The sequence below is a fragment of the Sturnira hondurensis genome, unplaced genomic scaffold (assembly GCF_014824575.4).
Source record: "Sturnira hondurensis isolate 20B ecotype Veracruz unplaced genomic scaffold, ASM1482457v3 Scaffold0018728, whole genome shotgun sequence".
Lineage (NCBI taxonomy): Eukaryota > Metazoa > Chordata > Mammalia > Chiroptera > Phyllostomidae > Sturnira > Sturnira hondurensis.
In genome coordinates, this window is record NW_028091359.1 from 1,919,567 (window position 1) to 1,943,470 (window position 23,904).

The following is a 23,904-nucleotide window of genomic DNA, read 5'->3' on the forward strand; positions in this document are numbered from 1 at the left end:
GTAAATTACCTACTTTAAATTACCTTTATTTAAAGGAGGGCTGAGAATATAGAGGGCCTCACAGCCCTCTGAAGGCTTTGAACAGATCAATTGTGGGGGATTAGCACTACAACATAGCAGAAAGACCAATCACCTTTCCTAGTCTTGCTTGGTTCATATGCTTTTATTAAATCTCAAAAGTCTTTTCATTGAAAATAAAATCTAATTTTTGTTCTTATAACTATATAGCCATTCAATATACTGATTTGAGGGGAAATTTCTTTCATTAATAGATTACCTCCAAATATAATGTATTGTAGTTAGCAAATATAAAATGGCACATAAATACTAGAATAGTCATCTAACAAATCAGGGAATAAAATTAATTTTGAACTAATTTAGAGGCAACTAAAACTAATGGAAAATCTACAATTTAATGTTAGAGGAGGTTCTTCCTAGGAACAGTCCAGACTGTTTACCAAATATAAAATTACCTCTAACATCTTATCCTTGTCACTGCAATAATCAGATTTTTACTTGAAAACAGAATGGACTATAGAAAAGCAGATTTTAATTTTTTTCATTTTCTTTTTAATTTTTTCAATTACAGTTTACATTTAGTATTATTTTGTATTAGTTTCAGGTATACAGCATAGTTTGACTTTTTTTCACCCACTTGAAACAATATACAAGGAACAGTAGAACTGGAAACAGAAATTTTTGTTTAGCCCTGGCCAGGTAGCTCAGTTTGTTTGAGCATCATCCCGATACCCCAAGGCTGCCAGTTTGACCCCTGGTCATGGCAGCAGGAATTAGTGAGTGCATTACTAAATGGAACAACACATCAATGTTTCTCTCCCTAAAATCAATCAATATTTATTTTAATTTATGGGGGGGGTTGTTCATTGCTTTTTTAAAAATATTTTATTTATTTTTAGAGAAGGGAAGGAGAGGGAGAGAAATATTAATGTATAGTTGCTTCTCATGCATCCCCTTCTGGGAACTGGCCTGCAACCCGGGCATGTGCCCTGACTGGGAATCGAACCACGATCCTTTGGTTCACAGGCCCACACTCAATCCACTGAGCCACACCAACCACATCTAATTTGTCTTTTAAATCTTAGATTTCAAACAGCAGCTTCAAAGTTCTGCTTAAGAGTTTTTAAAAGACTCAAGCTCTGGAGGATAACTTCCTATAGCTATGGTTTTTTTAAGAATTTTTTATTTTCTTGATTTTGCAGAGATAGAGGAAGGGGAGAGAAACATCAATTGGTTGTTTCACTTATTTATGCATTCATCAGTTGATTCTTGTATGTGCCCTGACCAGGGATTGAACCCACAACCTGGTGTACCAGGACAATGTTTCAACCAATGGAGCTACCAGTCTAGGGCCTATATAGCTATAGTTTTGTTGTTGGGCTAGGTACTTGATGATTTTCTCACTGTTTTTTCCCCCCTAACATGTAGATAAGGCATGCCTGATTTGGCCCATGCCTGCCTCCCTAGCTCATTACTCCTTTTCTGGGCTCATGCCTTCTTTAATTTCCACCATGTGCGAGGTGCCCTCCTAACTCAGGACCTTTGCTGAGGGATTCATACTCCTAAATCACCATTACCCCTCCTCTTACCAGCACTTGGCCCCCCCCCACCCCCTAGACGCACAAACAGCAATTCATCCTACCCATCAGCTGTGGCTCAAAATAAACACCATCTCTGGGGAAAATATTCTTGACTCTGCCAGTTCAGTTCTTGATTTGCCACTTGACAAGCTGTATTTCATGACAACACAATGTATAAAAGTTGTTTAATGTGTTTCTCCCACAAGATTGCAAGCTTCAAAATACCAGGAGCTTTAGTATTTAATAGGCTAAAAAGAAAAAAAAATGAATTAGCCCCAAGTTAACCATGTTAACTGCATCACATAATTCTGTCCACTCTTTGAAGCACTTTACTGTTCCCTAACTTTGATAATATATGTGTATTTGATTTTAAACATTTGCTTTCTCATATTTAGGCTTTTTTAAAAGATTAAAATTGAGCAGTAAAGAATTGTTGACATTTCCACAATTCAGTTTTAATACAAATATTATAAAATACATACATTAAAAAACATAGAGTGGTATAAGGTAGAGCAAAAAACCTTTCTTCCACCCTCCAATCTTCCAGTATCACAACTACAAACACAATTCCTTTAAAACATTGAAATTTAACATTCTAACAAGACACAATACTTTATTTCTTCTCAATTAGCTTGTTTTACATACTGCAGCTGTATTAAGCCTCATTATTATTATTATAGAGGATCGAAACAGTTTAATAAAATATAGTTAACACTGGATTGCCAGAAACCCCTTTCTTCACATTTAATATTTACCCTTCCTTATTAATAGCTCAAACACACACATCCACTGTCTTTTGATCACCAAAATTTTATAGTCTTATCTTGCAAGTGTAGCATATATATAACTAAACAGTTGGTAAACATATAGAGGCAGAGCACAAAGAAGCCCCACAAGGTACTGCTGTGCAGTGTGTCTACCAACAGGTTGATTAGGCCAGTTGTTATATTTGACAGCAAGAAAAAAATCAATTGGTTTCTGTTTATAGCTGTGATTAAACAAAGACTGGGTTTCTTTCTTTCGGCTTCAGAGACTAGAGCTTCTAAATGCTTTTTATTTGTAGTTGGAGACTGGATAAGTTTCCAAGAACATGGTACTACAGACCCTTGAATTAGAAATTTGGCAAAACTCAAAATTATATCACCCAGTAATAAACTACTAAGAAGGATTAGGCTAGAAGCAACTATCCAAATACAAAAGGCTAAATTGGCCATTCTTCGAGATACTTTTTCTACATTCACCTGAATTATGTAAAGAGATACAAAGAGGCCGACAGCTGTCAGTAGAATACAACATGCTACTTTTATCCAGTCTTTGATGTGTGACCTTTTTTTAAACACGTATGACCCTGTTTGCACACCAGCCATGTGTATCGCCACATACCCCAGGGTAGACATTATTCCTTCCCGGTTGGCATTGAAGAAACCAACCCTTGTGCCTCTGCCGTCAGTGCCATACAAAATTACCCTTTTCAAAGGGGTTAAGTGGAGGGCTAGCTGGTATAATACAGTGACACTGACAGCCACAGCCCAAGATTTATTTGGGGGGAAGAAAGTCAAAAGCAGTGATGTTACCAATTTCACAACTATTAAGGTAAAGAAAAAGTTCCAGTGAACTCCATACTCAGTTAAATGTTCCTGGTAGCCTATGGATTTTATCATGATTAATCGTCCCACTCCTAGGAAGACCAACGGCCAAACAGAGTACAATGACTTTGTAAAATAATAAAATTTGAACCCTTCCATACATTTTTTCCTAATCTCTGGACAAACCATTGCAGTCCCAAAAACAAAGCCTCCTACACCAAAATCCATCGCTCCTGTGCCATAGAGCTCAGCTTTGGCAAATCTTCTGGGGAAAAGAGGGAAGTCCACAGCCAAAATGGCAACAGCAGTAAATGCGCTGTTAATTACACGGAAGCAGGAGATGGCTGGAATGTATTCTGATTCTAGACTCGTTTTTAAGAACTTTTCAAGGATTTTCTGGACAGGCATTCTGGCATAGCAAGTTCTCCGGCAGTATATTTGGTAGAATAGCCCTACCCCAAAGATAATTACAGTGAGGTGCTCAAGGTAGATAAATGAAGAGAAAATGGTCAGAGTGGTCACCAGGGGAACTATGAGGAAAAGGAAGTCAGTGAAGAACCGAGCTCCCCAGGTATGTGAAGAATGGGAGAGCTGGGAGAGGGTGATCAGGAGCCCTCTGCACAGGATGCAGAGCACAGGCACGCACAAGCCCTGAGTAACTTCTAGCACGCTGGTTCCATTGTGGTTACTGACAAAAGCTTCCTTCATCTGCTTTTGAGACATTTTTTCTTCTTCCTGTGGAAATGAGAGCAAAGAAATACATTTGTGGGAAGCAATGTTCTTGTGGATTTGGCATATACCTGACTTAATTTTACTCTTACTCTTAGATTTTAGAGTAGCACCTAGGACTTGGGGGAAGAAGCCTAACACTAACCCATGAGGATAAGAATGTCACACTAACAGCATGAAGGTATTGGTTGAAAAGTTTTAGCTATTTTCAGGACATGTAAGGCAGATACACAAAGAAAGTGCATTTGGGATATAAACACTGAGAATGGAATCACAGCCTCATAGAAACTCCTATTACAGCACAGTATGTCATTAAGATCATTCAATGAAAATTGAATACACATAAACTAATGACCTTTAAGTGAAACCTGAAAGATGGGAAGAGGGACAGGAGCAGAGAAGGTATCCAAGCACCATTGGAGTTGGGGCCTTGGTTTCAGTTCAGAGATTCTGAAACTACTGCCTCTAGTACAATAATTTGAGTCCTGCTGTGACCTCCCGAGCCCCAGGCTGCTTCTTGCATTTACAGAGAGCCAAATTTCATGTTAGGTATAGGTAGGAAGAATGGATAAGAATTGGGGCGGGGGGGGGGGGGCGGGTAGGGGAGTGTATAGCGCATACTAGTGTTAGTTGTTAATTTCAAAGTATATAAAATGCCTCTCTGCCACATATCAATGTCTGGAAAGTAGCACACATGAAAAACACATCTGTTGACCAAACAAGAAGTACGTTGAACAAATGAATGCATGGATGACCTGTCTGGGCCAAAAAACAATACTTCACGGTAACAAATTGATCGGCTGGCCTTTTAATCAAAACCCTTTTCCACCACCGCGTTGGCGCCTTTATACCTCCCATGCACTGGCTGGTCTCTGCGCCCTGGTGGTCTGCTTCGGTCGGGCCGCCCGGCTTACACCGACCGGCCGGGCGACGCGGGAGCAAGCAGCTTCCGCCTCCCAAGATGCGCTTCCGGCCAACGCGGGCGGCCTGCGCTTCCGGGCCGGCGGATTCCGCGCAGCCGACCCAGGGTGTTGCTGGTTTCCCACGCCCCGTCGGCTCCCCACGCTATCTCTAACATGGGGCTCCTCAGCCCAGGTCCTCCTGGGTCGTGGCCGTGGGCAGGCCCATGAGAGGAGCCAGGAGTGGAAAAGGCGCGACACGTGCAGTACCACTGCTCAGACCTCAGGGCCAGGCCCATCTGAGGGATGGGGTCAGAGAGCCCGGGGCGAGACTTGGCCCTGGGGGCCCCTACTGAAAGACTCCACAGCCCAGTAAATGGCCGAGGAAACACTGCCTTCTGTGCCTCTCCCACCGGAATACCCGGGGCCTCCTTTGCACTCCCATCTTACCCCAGGCTCTCAAAATTTTGTCCCGAGTGGAGCCCCCAACTTGGGATCCCCTCATCCCAGGCAGACCACGTGCGCCGCGCGCCGGGTACGCTGGCACCGCCCTGGGGGAGGAGCCGGCCGGCCCCGCCACTTAGCTTGGAGCGGCTGCGGCCGGGTGCGAGCCCACAGTCTCCGCTTTCTCGCCAGGGTTCGCTCCTGCCCCTCCTCTTCCCTCTGCTCCACGGGCTCTTCCCGCCGCCCCACCCGGCTCGCCCGTCTTTCCAGTCCGGTCCCGGGAGGGCCTCACGCTTGGCGGCTCAGGTGGTGGGATCGGTGAGTGCCATCCTCAGCCCCGATCCGAAGCCCTTCAGTGACCCCAAAGGGGCAGCAGAGGCCGGTTTGCCTCCGGAGCGCTGGGGGAAAAGTGGGCATTTCCCCTGCCCTTTCTCTCTTTCTCTCTCTCTCTCTCTCTCTCTCTCTCTCTCTCTCTCTCTTTCTGTCTCTCTCTTTATCCTCCTAGCCCAGAACGAGGTAGCCTGGTTCCTAGCCCTTACCAGGACCTTTTATGAACAAGGACCTTTCACGGTCACCCTCCACCTTTCCACCTTGCCTGCAGCTGGCGACCCGCAGTTGGGGGAAAGTCCCGGTTGGACGAATGGGTCCCCGCCCCTGGTCCTCTCCTGGCCCTACCGAGGGACCAGTGAGGGGGCAGCTGGCTCTGGGAGGGGTCAGGGAAGCTGCGCCCTTGGCTGGGGTCACGTCCACCTTCCCGGGAAGGACATACTCTCCCCGTGCCAGGTGCTTCAAGGAGCGGCATCCCAGCCCTGGCTTCGGCGGGCACTTCACCAACACCTGGAGTCCCCGGTTCCTGCCTAGAGCTCTGGACGGAGCCAGCTAGGCTTACCTGGACCCTTACCCGGCTCTTCTCATCTTCCCTCCCACTGTCCTCCGAGGCTGGGGAGGAGGAGCTGGTGATCAGGTTGGCGCTTGTCTTGCCTTGACTTGGTGTTTCATCTATTCATTACCAGCTCCCTCCTGCCCACAGTGGTCACACCCTTTCCAGAACTCCTTGGCTGGTAACCGGGAAGCCCACTGGGAGCAAGAGCTGGGAGGACTGGAGAAAACCTGCTCTAACTTGACTTGACTCTGGCTGGGAGCTGACGTTTCATATTATAACCAACGTTTGCAAGTAGCTCTCACAGGTACTATGGGCCCATTTGATCGTGAACACTGCCCTGTGAGGTCTGGATATTAGTGTTCTTTTTTTGCAGACTGCAGGGGTTTGGGGTGGGGCTGCACATCTGGTTCTGTGTGATGTGGAGGATGAAGACCCTGGGAGACAGAGAAGCCTAATGCTCCATCCTCTCCACTAGACAGAAACATCCTCTTTTAGGATAGCCAGTAGTTGCTGGGGTGGGGGGCTAAAGACAACTAGATGCTTCAGGAAAAGAAAGCACAGCCCAGCCGTTCACAGGTAAGTCACGTCACCTTCCTGGCCCAGTTTGATTCCTCGTCTTGCAAATGGGGGTGCTAAAATCGACCTCACAAGGAGTAGTAGTGAAGGTTGAAAATGAGGAGATAAAGCTTAAGGAGCTCTAGTGATCTGCATCCAAGGGGGCATGGGCTTTGGGTTCTAACCTCACAAGCTCTTGTGCTTCGTCTTTGGTCCTCTCTAAGATGAGCGTCCAGGTGAGGGAGTTTTGTTCCTGAGTTTTCTGGAGCCCTTTGCATAGCAGTCCCTTGGACGAGGTGCAGTCAGTGTTCAGGGTGAATGTGTCCAGCACAGTCCTGATTCCCTTCTCTGCCCAAATTATTCATTTTCCAGTTTCCATGAAAGTTCCTGTTCCTAAGTTGTTTCAAAGACTAGATGGATTTAGAGCCTCAAGAAAGTCTCCACCACCCTGGCTGGTGTGGCTCAGTGGATTGAGTGCCAGCCTGTGAACCAAAAGGTTGCCAGTTTGATTCCCAGTCAAGGCACATGCCTGGTTTGTGGGCCAGGTCCCCAGCTAGGGTCATGCGAGATACCTCTCGCACATCGGTTTGTCTCCCTCTCTTTCTCCCTTCTTTCCCCTCTAAAAATAAATTTTTTAAAATCTTTTTTAAAAATGTTTTAAAAAAAGAAAGTCTCCACCAAGGTTAATCCATTGCAGACTCCCCTCAACCCACCTTATTGGGGCAGCATGTAGCCTGGGAAACTCTGAGCCTGAGGGTCACTTACAGTTTTTCAGAGATTGACCTACCCCCAGCCTCACAACACCCCCTCTCTCAGATGGATTTCCCTCCTCTGAAATCCTCACCTTTTTTTAAAAATATATTTTATTGATTATACCATTACAGTTGTTCTATTCCCCCCTCTTCATTCCCCTCCACCCTGCACACCCCTCCTCCACCATTCCCCCCTTTAGTTTATGACCACGTGTCTCAAGTTCTTTAGATTCTATATTTCCCCTACTATTCTTGCCCTCCCCCCTGTCTATTTTCTACCTACCGCCTATGCTACTTATTCTCTATACCTTCTCCCCCCTTCTCCTCCTCCCACTCCCCTGTTGCTAACCCTCCATGTGTTCTTCGTTTCTATGGTTCCGCTCCTGATCTAGCTGTCCTCTTAGTTTGCTTTTGTTTTAGGTGCGGTTGTTAATAACTGTGAGTTTGCTGTCCTTTCACTGTTCATATTTTTATCTTCTTTTTCTTAGATAAGTCCCTTTAACATTTCATATAATCAGGGCTTGGTGATGATGAACTCCTTGAATTTGACCTTGTCTGAGAAGCACTTTATCTGTCCTTCCATTCTAAATGAAAGTTTTGCTGGATAAAGCAATCTTGGTTGTAGGTCTTTGGATTTCATGATTTGGAATACTTCTTTCCAGCCCCTTCTTGCCTGTAAGGTCTCTTTTGAGAAATCTGCTGACAGTCTGATGGGAAGTCCTTTGTAGGTGACTGTCTCCTTATCTCTTGCTGCTTCTAGGATTCTCTCCTTCATTTAAATCTTGGCTAATGTAATGATGATGTGACTTGGTGTGTTCCTTCTTGGGTCCAACTTCTTTGAGACTCTGAGCTTCCTGGATTTCCTGGAAGTCTATTTCCTTTTCCAGACTGGGGAATTTCTCCTTTATTATTTGTTCAAATAAGTTTTCCACTTGTGGCTGTTTCTTTTCCCCTTCTGGTACCCCTATAATCCGGATGTTGGAACGTTTAAAGATGTCCTGGAGGTTCCTAAGCCTCTCCTCATTTTTTTGAATTCTTGTTTCTTCATATTTTTCTGTTTGGTCATTTTTTTCTTCCTTCTGGTCCACTCCCTTGATTTGAGTCCCAGTTTCCTTTCCATCACTATTTGTTTCCTGTGCATTTCCCTTCATTTCAGTTAGTTTAGCCTTCATTTGTTTCCCTAATTTGTGACTAAAATCAACTAGTTTTGTGAGCATCCTGATCACCAGTGTTTTGAACTGTGCATCTGATAGGTTGGCCATTTCTTGGTCACTTAGAGTTATTGGCTCTGGGGCTTTGAGTTCTTCTTGAGCCATGTTTTGGACTGTTTGTGCCTGTTATGTATGAGGAGCAGAGCCCTAGGTGTTCACCAGGGCAGGGCCACTCAGTCTCTGAGTTGTGATGCTGTATGTGGGGGCGGGGTCAGAGAGGGGCAATGGCAGTCTCCTCTGCTGCCTCCCACCGCTTAGGCCTGCGCGATCCATCCCACTGCTCTCAAATGTGCGACCGTGGTCAGCCCACCGCCTTGTGCCCTCACTGGATTCACCACCAGGGCCTTCGCAATCCATCTCACTGCTCACTCCTCTGCTGGTTTATCTGTGCGCGAATGTGTGACTGTGGTCAGCCTGCTGCCCTGCGCCCTCACTGCTACCCCAGCTGCCTGGGCGCCTGAAGCTGGGGGATCCTTCCTGCCCGACCCCACTCCGCTGCTGGCTCTGCCCCTCTTACCGGTTCGTTTGAACGGTTCGTTGTTGTCGGACTTCCGTGTAGTTCAATTTTCTGTTCTTTGGCTGCGTTTTTGTTTACTAAAACTTTGTTGTATTCAAACTTGGTTGTGGGAGAAGGCACAGTGTTTCCACCTATGCCTCCATCTTGGCGGAAGTCCAAATCCTCATCTTAAAGTTGACACTGGAGTGTTCCACCTGACCAGTGCCCCCAAGTATTATTAATTGTAATAACAGTATTCTCCCTCTGAGTAAATATTCAGATTTGTACTTTGTACAGTGCTTTCAATCCATGACCTCACTGACTTTCGCAGCAACAACAGTGAGGTAGATTTTACCTCCATGTGCAAGATGAGTAATCAAAGAAGGCCAGGAAGGGGACGTGACTTACCTGTGAAAGACTGAGCTGTGCTTTCTTTTCCTGGAACACCTAGTTACCTTCAGCCCCTCGCCCCAGCAATCCTAAAATAGGATGTTTTACTGGCTATCCTAAAATAGGATGTTTCTGTCTCGTGGGGAGAATAGGGCACCAGGCTTCTCTGTCTCCTGGTATCTTCATCCTCCGCATCACACTGGCCCAGAAGATTTGCAGCCCCATCCCAAACCCCTGTAGTAAAACTGGCCCTGGAGGAGCCCAGGGAACCTCCGGGAGCTCTTGTAAGAGTTTCCACTGTTACCTGATTGGCAGGAAACAGAAAAGACTCTCCTGTCTGCCCAGTCTCACTCTGGTTCTCATTTTAGTCCCTGTGCTTAGTGACAGGAGTGGGAGTGAGTCACCTGGAGAAGCCCTCACCTGTGTGTGGCCCTTGTCTTCTCTCTCGCGTCATAGGCTCTGGAGTGACTCATCTGAGATTCCTCCAGAACTGAGCCCTTTGCTGGACCCATGTCCCAGTCTGTGTCCTCATGACTAGGTGGATAACACTCCTCGTGCCTGCGACCCAGAACCCTGGCTGACCGCACTGAAGCAGGATGCTCCAGCAGGTAAAACCTCACCCTTTGATAACCCAGACCCTAAAGCACCTTCCCATCTTCCCCCTTTCTGAATGAAGTTTCAGTGCCCTGACCAGCAGGTAGGAAAAGACCCCTGAAAGGTCTTTTTTCTTTTCTCTCTTCAAATAGTTATTCCAGTGCCTTTCACCCGGTGTTAAGAGGTTCTTCCTGATACCTGATCTGAATTCCTCCTGTTGTAGTTTTTTGCTCTTTTCTATGGGGGGTTAAGGGAATTCTGAGGATGCTCTGATGACCTTAGGAGTGAACTGGTGAGGAAGTCCAGAGAGACTCACTGCAGGCGTCCATTGATGAGGCACAGTGGAAGCCTGGGGCATCCCAGAGGAGGTGACAGTGAGAGGTGTCCTGGAAAGTGTCTGCTTGAAGCTGAGCCTTAAAGAATAAGTAGGAATTAGCCAAGTGGGGCAGGAAAATAAGCAGCCTGGACAAAGGTCAGTCTGCAAAAATGTGGGAGAAGATGACCAATGTGGAAATACAGAAGGATTCTGATGAATACATCGCAGGGTGCATGAGGGTTGGGTAGCTGTTGGGACATGAAACCGGCTGGATTCCACCTCACCCTTCACTGTGGAGCCTCAACTCACACCCAGAGCATCCTTCACATACAGCTCTTGGTCCAGAGGGAACACCTGTAGATAATTGCTGAATTTTTATTTACTAAGTGGTGCCAGGCAGTAGACTGAGGAAGATGTTAAAAAAGATGATATCTGCCCCCAAGAAGCCCATGGTCTAATGGAGCCCTAGGCAGGGAAGTGCCCGAGACTCAGCACAATGACTGCGTATGAGGCCAGCTAGCCTTAAGGGAGCCTTGGTGGACATTGCCTCTTGACCTCCCAGCCTTTTGGCTCATGAAATAGGCTTGAAGGCTGGAGAGAAGCAGGCAGGACAGCTGTCTTCCTTGCACTAAGGTTTATAAAGTTTGTTATAACCTTAGTAGCAGCTACACTGCATTGAGCCCTAGCTGTGTAGTAGGCACAATGATAAGGAGTTTACACGTACAATTTTGTTTAGTCCTCAAGAAAGATACAGTATGCACAGTGCTATCATGTCCTTATTTTGGGTATAAGGCTAGAGATATTAAGTGACTTATTCAAGGTCACATTTGTTATAAGCAATGTGGAATGTGTAGATAAGCAAAGAGAACATTAAAATTACCCATAGTTATACTATCCAGAGATAACCAACATTTTAGAGAATATCCTAGATTTTTTCACCTAAATATATTTTTTCAAAACATTTAAAGGTATCATATATTTTGTGACCTTTATTCCATTGTAAGGATATACTATAAACTACTATTTGGAAATTTGGGTTGTTTTCAATTTTTAGAGTTGTGAGTGGCTCATATATATACTGAACATTCTTATGGCCTTTTATATAGAATCACTTTCTACAAACAGAATTGCAAGCTCAAGGCACATATGTAGTTTTAAGGCCCTTGATATATTATTGCCCAATTAGAAGAAGTGCTTTTAGAAGAATAATTCTAGCTAATTGGGGGTGGGGCATATACCTGGTGCCTTTTTAAAATACTTTATGTGCTTATTAGTATCTATAATAAGATACTAATTATAGTGGGTTCTACCACCATTCCCATTTTACAGATGAGAATTGAGATGCAAACAGATAAAGAAATTTACATAAGATTTTGCAACAAGTAAATGGTGGAATCAGCATTCAAACCCAGAGATCAGAGCTGTTCAGAAACTGTGGCTGGGTTTACAAGTGAGTTTTACCACCTAAAGCAGGGGGATTTACGTGGACCTAGCCATGCTTGGACCTCAGCACTTACTCTGGAGGCCAGCACTCTGCCTTGTGCATCGGGGTGGGCCCAAGTCCAGAGCAGAGGCAACATCTCTGGAAAGAAACTTGTTACTGGGTCTCTCCAATGACGCCTGCCACCTGGACTTCAGGAGTTTGAACTTGTAGGGTTCACTAGTCTCATTGGAAACCCACACATCTTATCATAGACCCCTTCCTCTAAAAGCAGATTTCAGCCAAGTTACTGTGTTCACCCACTCTCCACCTGACTTTCCCCAGGGAAACAAGAGGAGAAATGGGGAGAAGAAGCACGTGGGGAGTGTTGGCATCATGCATGAGCAGGGGAGAAGGAGAAAGGGCCTGTTCCTCCTGGTGCCTATTCTTGACCTCATCTGACTTCTGAGCCTCTTAAGTAGACCCAGGGCAGAGAAAACTAATTACATAATTAGCCAGACTAAATTTAAGTCCCAAGAGGCAGGTAATGAAGTTATGAGGCTACCTTACAGCTAACTTTTTATGTTAAGTTGGGCGGGGGTTTTTTTTCCTTCAAAAAGCCCAAAACATGGTTTTTTTCCTTTGTGATACTCCTGTAGCTGGCCTCCACCAGGTCCCCACCCCTGCTGGACCCAGTAAGACTAGTAGCTGGTCGGCCTGGAAGCTGGAGCTCATGGCATAGGAGAGGAAATAGCTTTTGTTGATTTACTGGCTGTATACTGTGTGCCAAGGACTGCGTGCTTTGTGTAGCACTTATTATTTTTCTTCCCAAGAAACCGTGACGCGTGCACTGGCCTGCAGTGCCTGTAGCCTTATGGATGGGAAATCAAGACAAATTCACACGGACTACCAAGTCCTGTGGAGGAAAAGGGACAGCACAGCTACTCCCTCGAGGGGGGAGCGCCTCGAGGGCCTGGCTACCCTCTCAAGGGGAGAGCGCGCTGACCCTTGCCTAGACAGGCTCTTACTGGGTTTTTCGCACAGGAGTTGAGGTACAACTTATTAATCATTGTCAGGCAGTGAACAGTAGATAGCATACAAAAAACTATTAGGGCTTCTTCTGAGTCAGGGTCTATCAGCTAAAAGGATACAAAATTTGGGGGGAAAAACTCATTTTCTGCTCGGGCCTTTATCATTTAACTAAGAGCATTCTTAGCAAAGCAGGTTTCTTAGGATTTCACATATTCTTTCAGCCCTAATTACCCGGGGAGCCCGCCATTTCCAGCACAGGGCTGCACCACCCTCAGTCATTGTTTTCAGGCTTAAGTCAGGCAGAGAAGGCAGATAGCCAAGGAATTCTCAGAGACTTCTTGCAGACAGACTGAGGACTCAGGCTTCATCAAAGCCAGGGGGTGAGGTCCATCACCCCCTTTTTGCTGCAGCCCCCCAAGTCCTTCCATGAGGGACTCCCAAGTGATTGTGTCTGGCTTAGGTTGCCCCCGTCTGAGGGGTCATACCCATCATTGACTAACCAACCAAGCCTTGGGGGCCAGAGATGGACGAAGCAGAAGCAGCATTCCTGCCAGGAAGACAAGCTTTGTCTCCTTAGTGGCTTAAGGTCCAAAGGTCACTCACTCAGCCTTAGCCATGGGGGGTTTACAGCTCCTGAAACCAGGCAGGGCGGTTCCCAACAAACCTGTGCACTGGTTTTATTTTCTTTTATTTGCAAATAAAATGTGGCTCAGAGAGGTTAAGTAAGTTACCCAGGCTCACAAGCCTAAGAAGTGGCAGGACTGAAATTTGAATCCAGCCAGACTGGGATACTGGAGGCCAGTTCTCTCACCACTGTACAGGCCTTCACTCCTACAGAGCCGCCAGCTGGTCTGGGTCCCAGCTCTCTTGGCCCTGTTATTCCCTCGCAGGGGGATGACCACAGTTCAGGCCCTGATGCCCGTGGCAGAGAAGACCTGCAGGAGTTCCTGGGCCAGGAGGCCCCACTGCACCTGCTGGATGACCTCACCAAGGTGAATCCTGTGACGCTAGAGACAGGTATGGCCCTCCCTTTCCTCCCAAGTGCCATCTCCAAGAGGGAGGAGGTTTGGTGTGAGCATTCGGCACCGCTTCCCCTGACCAGCCTGAGGCAGGCAGCACTCCTGATCCAGAGCCACATAAGCTGCTTCAGACCTGCCTGGCAGCTGCACCTGGGCTCCCCAGCACAGACTTTGCTCCAGATTTGGCACTCACCTTAATTAGATCTTGTACCTATTCATCGGGGAGCTGTTGGGATCCGATGGCTCTTGGCTAATTGTAGAGGGGGCCCCGTTAGGTGGATGTCTGTGTGTGCTCGTGTCTGTGTTTGAGCCAGTTTGCTGAAAGCATGTCTGCCTCAGTCCTGAGGTGTCTGCAGGCCCGGTACATGGCAGACACCTTCTACACCAATGCTGGCTGTACCCTGGTGGCTCTGAACCCGTTCAAGCCCATCCCTCAGCTCTACTCGCCAGAGCTAATGCAGGAGTACCACGCTGCTCCTCAGCCCCAGGTAAGACTCAGCCCCTTCCCAGGCCTCAGGGCTCCCCTCCCCCTTAGGCCTCCTTGCAGCTCCCCTGTCCTCGTCCATCTATTCACCAGCCATGCAGTCATTTCAGGTCTGCTGGTGCCTCAACGCTGCCCACCAGGAGCTCAGGGAAGTTTGGACACGTGACAGTAGTGTAAACTGGGTGACAAACACTTGTTTACTGAGTCTGGATCATAAAACAGACATAAGGCAAAGCATTCTTTTCTTGTGTGTGAATTTCTTAACAGGAAAGGATTTACAAAGGTGTATTTGTGTATTTGAACACACCACTATTTAGAAAAAGGGAAAAAATTATATACGATAAGGATTTGCCCTGGAAAATTCAGCACCAGTTCATCTTTACCATCTTTACTGAGAGGAATAAATTCATGTGGGGTTAGGGGTGGGGCAGCGCAGGCAGAGAACAGATGAGTTGGTGTTAAAGTGCACCGTGTGTTCAGGGAGAGGCGAGAACAGACTTGCTGGCAGGAAGAGGCTGTGGGGGAGAAGCAGCAGATGAGGTCAGGAGAGAGGCCGTCCGAGAGGCTGGCGGTGAGGGGTCTGAGGCCCCACAGCAGGCAGAGAGCGTGCACAAAGCTGCTTTCTCAGTAGTGGAGGTGGGGCTGAGCGGAGCCCACCATGGGGATAATTTCCCTGGACGTTGGGGGAGTTGTGTTGAAGAAGGCGAGACAGAAGGCAGGGAGAACAGTTGGAGACTTTGTAAATAGTCCAGGTGAGAAGTGACTGGGGCAAGAATGGGAGAAAGGGACAGCTCTGACCCCATCTAGAGCTGTGCCTTCTCCCTTCAGGAAGCTCTGGGTAGGTGAACATCGTGGGGTGGGCAATGCTGAGCAGCTAGGCATTGCACAGGTGTGCTGGCCTCCAGAAACTCATGCGTGGTTAAGTGTCCAAGTGGAATCCTTGTGAAGTCTGTCCTGAGAACCCATATGTCACACTCTCTCTGCCTCCTCAAAGGTAAAAGCCATGTCACAGCCCCCTCTGTTCCCCTAGTGCCCACCTGGATACTTAGCACATTGAAGACAGTTAATATTTAGTGATAAGGGGGAGAACAGTGGCTTGGGGTGCAATCAGGTGGTCGCATTCACTTGCTGAGTTGCCTTGGAAAGGTTATTTAACCTCCTGAATGTCCAGTTTCTCATCTATGAAATAGGGTTAGCTATCCAACTAATGCAGACTCCTTTGGTGGTAACTTAAATTTTTTGCAAAGTACAGTAACAAATACTAAAGAGCACGAGACTATTAAAATAAAATGGGGGCCCTGACTGGGCCAGTGTGGCTCAGTGGTTTGGGCATTGTCCTGCCAACCCAAAGGTCACTGGTTCAATTCCCAGCCAGGGCATGTACCTGAGTTGTGGGCCAGGTCCCCAGTTGGGGGCGTGTGAGAAGCATCCAACCAATGTTTCTCTTGCACATTGCTGTTTCTCTCCCTCACTTTTTCCCTCCCTCCCCACCGATTAAATTTTTTTTTTAAAAGATAAAATGGGAGAAAAAAAGGAAAATTACTCTTTAAAAAAATGGGAGGATGAAATGTTCAAGGCTAGCACTGCCTCCAGACTGAGAGAAGGTGAGTGGGTAAAGCCACCCCGGGGGCCCACAATTGGGCCTGACCCTGGTGCAGCCAGGAAATCATTTCCGGGGAAGTCTCTTGGCCCTGCTGTTGGCAAGCTCCTCGTTGCAGCCATCACTGGATCAGCGTTCCTCGAAGACAGGCCTTCTCTAACATGACCTTTCACCCCTTGATGTTTCAGAAACTGAAGCCCCACATCTTCACTGTGGGTGAGCAGACCTACAGGAATGTCAAGAGCCTGATTGAGCCAGTCAACCAGTCTATCATCATCAGTGGAGAGAGTGGTGCCGGAAAGGTAGGAGGACCTTTTTCCCCACCTGCCAGCTTCATGACAGTCTGGATGGGCAGGGAGGTGGGCATCCTTCCCCGTGGAGAGTTTGCTGCCACGTCACTCCCAGACAGGCTGGCTTAAGCAGGGGGGCAGTGCATAGTGCAGGCAAGCCGGGAAGGAAATTAGGAGACAGGACTCTAGGCCAGGCTCTTCCCCCAGCTCTGATGTAACTCTGGGTGTGATCCCTCTCCCGCACGCCTTTGTTTTCTCATTGTGGGTCTCCCAGCTCTGTCACTGGTAGAGAAAAAAGTCAGCCATTGGGGACTCCAGCATAGGGTTCAGGGAGCATCAAAAAGGGATTTAACTTCTGCACACCTCAGCTCTTTCACCTCTAAAGTGGCAAGGTGGGGAAGACCAACCTCTGATTCATGGGACTTCCGTGAGAGTTCAGTGACCCAGTGCGCACAGACACCAAAGGGAGCTGGGGATCCTCGCGGGAAAGGGCTTGTGGAGTAGGCCACCTGCATCCTCTGTGTTGCCCAAGATGGCAGGGGCAGTGCCTTGGGCCCGAAGGGTGTGGTCGTGGGGCCCCCTGGGTGGCAGAAGCACTCGAGGTGAGACCAAAGGTTGCACAAGGATGGGCGAGGAGTTGCACGGCTGGTTGAAGAGGCTGCTGGCCCAGGCCTTGCTACCTCCTTGCCAAGTCTCACCCAGCCACCCCGCCCTTCCCACAAAACTCACCTTCACAAGGGATTCTGTGGACCATGAACCCCCTCTGTCTACCCTCACATATGAGAAAATTGCTGAGCTCAGAGCACCTGCAAGATTCTAGGCCCTGGGCTAGCTACTGGGGAGCAGGGGGCTCTTAGTCCACTGGGAATGAGACAAGGACACAGATGAAGACAGTAAGCTGCAGAGATGAGGACTTGAACTTGGGTGCAGAGGGGATCTTCAGAGCTATATCAAGGTGGCCAGTGTGGTGGCAGATGAGTCTCCAGCTCCTGTGCAAAGCCTATGGTCCCTCTGGGGGGCTGAGGCTGACCTGGCTCAAGACTCATGCAGGCAGAGTGCAGAAACCCGTTTCTGAGCAGCCGCTGTGGTCATGGGCTGGGCCTGGTGTGCTTTTTAAATTTATGTTTAACCAATAGCATAGTTGCATAGTTCAAAGCTAAGCAATACTACAAGGCTTACAAAGAACCAAAGGCTTATTACAAAACAACCCTGCCCCATATCTGTCAACCCTCTCTGGCTACTTTCACGTTCTTATATTTCTAAATGACATGCTTATATTCTTAGTCACTGATGTTTCTTCAGTTTTGGACCTAATCTTTTCATTTCCTACTTTGATGAGGATTTAGTCCTATCTCCCTACCCTCAAACATGTATGTAATTTTATCGTGGCTTCAGGTAAACTTAATATGCAATGTTTGTATTATAATAATGTATGTTATTGATCACAGCAGAATCACGTAATCTGTATTTCCTTTCTTGTGTAGTTTTTACTTTCCCTCACTTAATTACCCCATTTTTTCACTGATTTAGTTTCTGTATGTTTATTATTAAATTATTACCAAACCCTTTAGCAGGGCTTTTCCAGCCTAGTCAACCAGCGAGTTCACCAGGCTCTTAGTTCCCTTCGCCGTGCCCTTCCCAGCGCTCCTAGATCTGCTCCCCTCCGCACTGGTGGCTGCCCAGGGCTCCTGCCTCGAAGCTCTCCCCGCGAGCTCTGACTCCCTCTGGGGGTCCAGAGCGGCCTCTGTGCGGTGGTGAATCCCCTGCCGCTGAAATTCGGGGCTTCCCTCCTTCCTTACTGCCTTGTTTTTATGGAGAACATTCTTTAGTAGCTTCCTAAAAATGTGGTTAAGTGGACAACAAATTTTTGAGTTGTTGCCCATCTGAAAATGTTTATTCTGCCTCAAACTGGATATGTTGGCTGGGTTTTATTAATTTAGGTTAGGAATCATTTTCTTTTCAAATTTAGAAGGGTTTTTTCTCTTATATATTTTTTGGAGTGTTACTTTGGAGAATCCTGATCATAAATGGTGATTTGTTTTGTTCTTTCCAAAAGTGTTTAGGATCTTTTCTTTTATCCATGGGTATTAAAACTCCCAGTGGTGGTATCTCGGCGTGTTTATTTTTTTATTAACTTTCTATGCTGGATACTTTATGTGGGTCTTTCTAACTTAGGAATTTATGATTTTTGTTTTGGAAAATATTTTTGTAGTATATATAATAATTTACTCCCCTCTATTAGTAAATTTATTAATTGCCTAATATTCTTTTTCTTACCTATTCTTCATTCTCTTAACATTTTGTTTTATCTTCTGAAAGATATTCCCTACTTTACCTTTCTAATTTTTTTTCTTTTTCAAAATACTTCTGAACTCTTTTGAATTCTGACTTTTTGTTAAACATTTTAGCTCTGAGGATGCTCTCTTGTTCTCTGAATGTTACTTTCCCCCCAGTATCCTGGTCGTACTTCATAGGTTTAGCATCTTCCCCTGTCACTGAGGCTATGACATGATTTTACTTGTTTTCTCACAGTGACTCTGTTTCCTTCTCATTCCTTTTATATCCGTTTCTTGTTATATTTGTCATTCATGTAAAAGAATTCTGTCAAATAGTTCATGATCCTTGGATTTCTGTTCATACTTCAGAAGAAAGCATGAAGCACCTGATTAAAATCCCTCTGTTCACGAACAGGAGGCCTCACTATAGGCAGCTTCCTAAACTCATGGGAACACGGTGTTTATCATTTTGCTCATGGGCCTGTCTCTGTCTCCAGAAAAGAGTTTTCTTATCTCTTCATCAGGGAGATGGAAACTATAAAGAGTTCCTAGGAAATGATAAAAATGTGAAACATGATGAACAGTTTCTTTATGCTTATCAGCAGATATGCAAAAGAATACACCAGTGAACTTGACAGTAGGTCAGTAGAAATGATCCAAACTGAAAAACCAAAAGGCATGTCCAAGAGCTGTGACATGATACCAGGTAGTTTACCACACTTGTAATTGGTGTCTCAGGAGAAGAGGACATGAGCCAGAATTCCTTACAAAATTAACAAAAGGTGGCAAGCACAGGTCCTAGAAGTTCAGGAAACACTAAGTGGGATGAAAGAACGAAATCACACCCGGACATTTTATAGTCAATTGCTACAAACTGAGCATAAGGAGAAAATTTAAAGGAAACCAGGAAAATAAATGTTACATAAAGAAGAACAAAGAATGAAAAACAGGCATCTTGTCAGAAACTGCAAGCCCAAAGATAATAGAATGACATCTTCAAAACTGATGAAAGAAAATACCCGTCAATGTAGAATTCTATTACTTGCAAAAATATCTTTCAAAAATGAAAGTGAAATAAAGACTTTGCCAGGCAAATAAGCTCAGGAAGTTCATTGCCGGTGGATCTGTACCACATGAAATATTAAAGGATGTTCTTTAGGCCATAGGAATATGAATCCAGGTGAAAATTTGGATTGATACAATAAAGAACATTGGAGATGTGACATCTTATTATTTCTCTTTAAAAGATACATTACTCTAAGGCAAAAATAGAAACAGTTTATTGTGGAGATACAGTAGAATCATAAAATTACTAAATTCAGTGGTAAGCAATAAAAGAAGAAAAAAGTAATGAAGATCACGTAGAACAAATTGAAAAGAAATACCAAGATGGTGGATATCAAACCCAACCATGGTGATTATTAAATTAAGTGTAATGGACTGAACACTCCAGTTAAAAGACAGCAAATGTCAGATTGGATGTTTTTGAAGCAGGACTCAAATTACATGATTTCTTCAAGAAATCCAATATAATCATAAAGACATAGATTTAAAGTAAAAATATGAGAAGATATACCATTCCGACAGTAATCACCGGAAAGCTACGGTAGTCATATTAGTATGAAAATCTAACATTATAAAATCTAATTAGATTTTAAAACAAGGAATGTTACTAAAGATGAGACATTTCACAACGATAAATTGGTGAATTCATCAGTAAGAGAAAATAACATGCAGCATTTCTGAACCACAAAACAAATCTCAGTTTGAAAAGCTTAAAATCGTACAAACTGTGTTCTCTGTCCTGAGTAGAACTGGACTAGAAATAAAAACAAAGACACCTGGAAAATCCCAACGCATCTGGAAATTAAAAGCATCCTTCTAAATGTAGTTTGGGTCAAAGGTGAAATCACAGGGGTATTAGAAAATACTTTAAACTGAATGAAAATGAAAGCACAACATGTGAAAATTCATCCTTTTTAAAAAATAGCAGTGCCTAGAGGGGAATTTGAAGCATTAAATGTTTATCTTAGAAAAGAATAAGCGCAAATCAATGATCTGAGCTTCTGAAGTCCCCTTAGCTCAGAGTAATCAATTAGCTGTGAGTCCTCAGAGACACAGTAGCATGCTGAGGTCAGGGTTGGTTGTCGCATCTCTGTCCCAGGCCTCCTCATTTATTAAATGCATCCTCTGGAGTGAGGAGAGTTCCCTGGCGAGGGGTGGGGGGTGCCTTGCCCAAGAACACAGTTGAACTCAGCATTCACCCATTAGGTTAGCGCCCATATGGTGGTGAAGACTGCTAGTGGGCACTGTCCCCTGAGGCGGGCTCCGAAGTGGGCGGGAACTTGGGCCCAGCCGCCACAGGGCTGTTTCCGCTGCAGACATGGACGTCCCGTTGCCTGATGAAGTTCTACGCTGGGGTGGCCGCCTCCCCTACATCCTGGGGGAGCCACAAGATTGCAGAGAGGGTCGAGCAGCGGGTCTTGAACTCCAACCCTGTCATGGAAGCTTTTGGTGAGCTCAGTGTTTTCTGCACCGTGCCTCAGGCCCATTTCCTCAGCGGTTTGCCACCTTCCAGGGAGAGGAGCAGGGAGGCCCTCTCTGGGGGCTGGAGGATGAGTGTATCAGTCACTGCCTTCACCTCCCAGGTCCCTTAGCCCCTTTCCAGCAGAGGCACCATCCTTCCGCCACCACCCCTCTAGCCTAACTTCTGAGTTCCAAATCACACTTGCTGAAATCCAAGTACCCTTTCCTTCGTCCTGTCCCCTGTGGCACAGAAACCAAAAAGGGGCTTTTAGATGACTGGAGGGTAGAAATAGGTCCCCAGCAGCCGGGCAGCCAGCTGGGCCCATTCGGACTCTAAACGTGAGGGAGCTGTGTAACCAGAGGTGTGACCTGCAGGGAACGCATGCACGCTGAGGAATAACAACAGCAGTCGCTTCGGGAAGTTCATCCAGCTCCAGCTGAACAGGTAATCGTGCTGCCACTTGGCTAATGCAGGGATTGGGGCAGGGAGTTTGCAAGGGGCTGGAGCAGTCTGTAGCCTGGGCTGCCCTATGGGCAGAACTGTGCTCCTCCTGGATTCATTAGTCAGTGAAACCTAAGGGTGACCTTTGATTCTAGAGAACTATAGCTACTCTGGTTCTAGGGACCCTGGGGCATTGTGCTTATCACAGCCTATATGTTCCTTCTGGCTTCTACCCTTGCTTGGGGACTTCTAGTTAAACAGCCACCTGTGTGGGCCCCACCCCTGAGCCTGAAGCTGGGGCATCTGCTCCTGCCTCAGGATGGGGCGTGATGACTGACAGAGGCCTTGGCCCTGGCTGCCTCGGCACTGGTTGCAGGAGGAGGCCCCTCCCAGACCACTGGAGGACCTGCTGAGTAGTCCCTCCTGTTCATGGCCACCGTTAGCTAGGTGGACAGGCTTGAGGGCGAGGGGGGTCGCAAGGTTGCAGTCTGGCATACAGTAAACACCTATGGAATGAATGGGCAGCTAATGGGCACTGACCATGCTTGCCCAGGGCCCAGCAGATGACCGGAGCTGCAGTCCAGACCTACCTCCTAGAGAAAACTCGAGTGGCCTACCAGGCTTCCAGCGAGAGGAACTTCCACATCTTCTACCAGGTCTGTGCCAGGCCAGCCCACAGCTGCCCAGACACAGGGTGGGGATGGGCCTGTGACTCTAACTCCACCCTGCCCTGTGCCTGCCTCTTCACCTGCTCTCAGCAACGCCCACTCGCTCCAGCAAACTTTCTGCAGCATTGCCTCCCACTGGGCCTTGGCTCCCAGGATGGTTTCAGCATGGGGATGTGTGTTTCCTCCTCTGTCAGACCAGAAGGTGCTGCGGACTCCCCGGAGCTGTGCCTCTTTCATCAGACGGGTGGTCCCCCAGAGCACAGATAGTGTGCTGCCCTGCTCAGACTGCAGGCCTGCGAGGCAGGGTGTCCCGCACTGGGTTGGAGATGTGCACGACTGTTTGCTGCTGCTTTTGCCCCTCGACTGCCCTGGGTGCTCTACAGCGACCTCTCAGTCTTGTGATGTCACTGCCACTTCTCATTTCTTTCATCTCAGCCCCAGGTCTCTGCAGGCCTGGGCTTCCCTCGCACCCCCAGCTCAGCCACCTGTCCCCCCTCCCACAGATCTGCAAAGGAGCCAGTGCAGACGAGAGGCGCCAGTGGCACCTCCCTGAGGGAGCCACCTTCTGCTGGCTGCCCAACCCGGAGAGGACCTTGGAAGGTAAGGGGAGCCTTACCCAGCACCCACCCACCCTCTGCTCACAGCCTGCCTCCCTCACCCCTCACGGCTCCTGCTGACCTCTGGTCCTGACACTGGGCTGTGACTTGGATTTCTTTTCAGAGGATTGTTTCGAGGTGACCAGAAAGGCCATGCTTCATCTAGGCATCGATACCCCCACCCAGAACAACATCTTTAAGGTCAGAAGAAAAGCCATTGCACTTATATTTGACAGGGGTAACACACAGCCCCTTCTCTGAACTTAGGAGTCTCCCCTTGAGGATCAGAGACTTTGGGCCCCGTTGGGCAGTATCCCAGAAGCCCACCACTCGTCCATGCCACTGAGCCTGGACACAGCGTGTCAGGGCAGAAAGGGCAAGGAGCACACAGGTCTGGGGTAGAAAGCGGCACAGGATGGACAGATCTCAGGGGACGAGGAGCCAGGCTCAGCCATTACCGCAATGATCAGAGTAAGGAAATGTTGCTGCCACACGTTTGTCTAGTGTGTAGGAATTTTAAAATCACATTTACACCTCTTACTTAGCTCACTTGGTTTTTCAACAGTCCTGTGTATATGGAAATGAGTCCTATTTCATGCTTGAGAAAACTAGAGGGGTAACGTGACCTGCCCAAGGCAGACACCACTGATACAGGTAGAGCTTGTGCCAGGCATAGCAGCAATCCCAGCTTCCCGCTTCCTTCCCCTCCTCCTGGGCCATGCTGACCCAGGTGAGCCGGGCTCCTCTCCTTGCCACTGGTGGTCTCCCTTCTCCCATCTGTCTTTGCTGACAGGGCCAACTACCTCCCCACCCCTCATCTCCTCATCCCCCAGAGCAGTGATAGGCAGTCGACTGGATTGGCTGGCAGCCGAGACAGGGAAGCCACTGCAGGGAGATGGCAGTGCAGTGGGAAGTGACCTTCACCTCCAGATGGGGGCTGTTCAGTCAGGAAGTGGGTCATGGCAAGTGTGGGCACCGCCAGGCAAGTGCTTGGCCAGAGGGACAGTGGGAGTAGGCAACACTAGGAGTCTGGGTAGGAGTGCTGGCTGGAGGTGGCATGACCCTCTGCCCCAGCCACACGGCCCATCCCGCACCACA

At 47.2% G+C, this 23,904-nt stretch overlaps 2 protein-coding genes across 11 annotated transcripts in view; one reads left to right on the top strand and one right to left on the bottom strand.

The window, feature by feature from the left end:
* Positions 1-1,440: 1,440 nt before the first annotated feature.
* PIGW (phosphatidylinositol glycan anchor biosynthesis class W) lies at positions 1,441-5,893 on the bottom strand. 7 transcript variants are annotated; one of them, XM_037070432.1, is made up of 3 exons: positions 5,263-5,355; positions 4,535-4,620; positions 1,441-3,919 (listed from the first exon to the last, which is right to left on the bottom strand). In XM_037070432.1, exon 3 carries the CDS (start codon positions 3,905-3,907, stop codon positions 2,399-2,401), a length of 1,509 nt encoding a protein of 502 aa, XP_036926327.1. In that variant the 5' UTR covers positions 3,908-3,919; positions 4,535-4,620; positions 5,263-5,355; the 3' UTR covers positions 1,441-2,398. The 7 variants fall into 7 exon arrangements, with proteins under 7 accessions (XP_036926327.1, XP_036926329.1, XP_036926324.1 ...); XM_037070434.1 differs by lacking the exons at positions 4,535-4,620; positions 5,263-5,355 and adding an exon at positions 5,802-5,893; XM_037070429.1 differs by lacking the exon at positions 5,263-5,355 and adding an exon at positions 5,802-5,848 and having other exon boundaries at positions 1,441-4,620.
* Positions 5,422-23,904, top strand: part of MYO19 (myosin XIX) — a 32,614-nt gene continuing 14,131 nt past the window's right edge. Inside the window, exons 1-11 of one of the 4 annotated variants that reach the window (XM_037070427.1) lie at positions 5,422-5,574; positions 6,305-6,443; positions 10,000-10,151; positions 13,796-13,922; positions 14,264-14,412; positions 16,197-16,310; positions 20,956-21,088; positions 21,476-21,545; positions 22,096-22,198; positions 22,714-22,810; positions 22,931-23,007. In XM_037070427.1, coding sequence (XP_036926322.1) covers positions 10,140-10,151; positions 13,796-13,922; positions 14,264-14,412; positions 16,197-16,310; positions 20,956-21,088; positions 21,476-21,545; positions 22,096-22,198; positions 22,714-22,810; positions 22,931-23,007 — 882 coding nt within the window. In that variant the 5' untranslated portion in view covers positions 5,422-5,574; positions 6,305-6,443; positions 10,000-10,139. Of the gene's footprint in view, positions 5,575-6,269; positions 6,444-9,999; positions 10,152-13,795; positions 13,923-14,263; positions 14,413-16,196; positions 16,311-20,955; positions 21,089-21,475; positions 21,546-22,095; positions 22,199-22,713; positions 22,811-22,930; positions 23,008-23,904 lie in introns of all 4 variants that reach the window. The other 3 variants (XM_037070425.1, XM_037070426.1, XM_037070424.1) reach the window with 3 other exon arrangements.

Excerpts from the sequence above, each read along its gene's own strand:
- PIGW (XM_037070434.1), bottom strand. The coding sequence starts at position 3,907 with ATGTCTCAAAAGCAGATGAAGGAAGCTTTTGTCAGTAACCACAATGGA.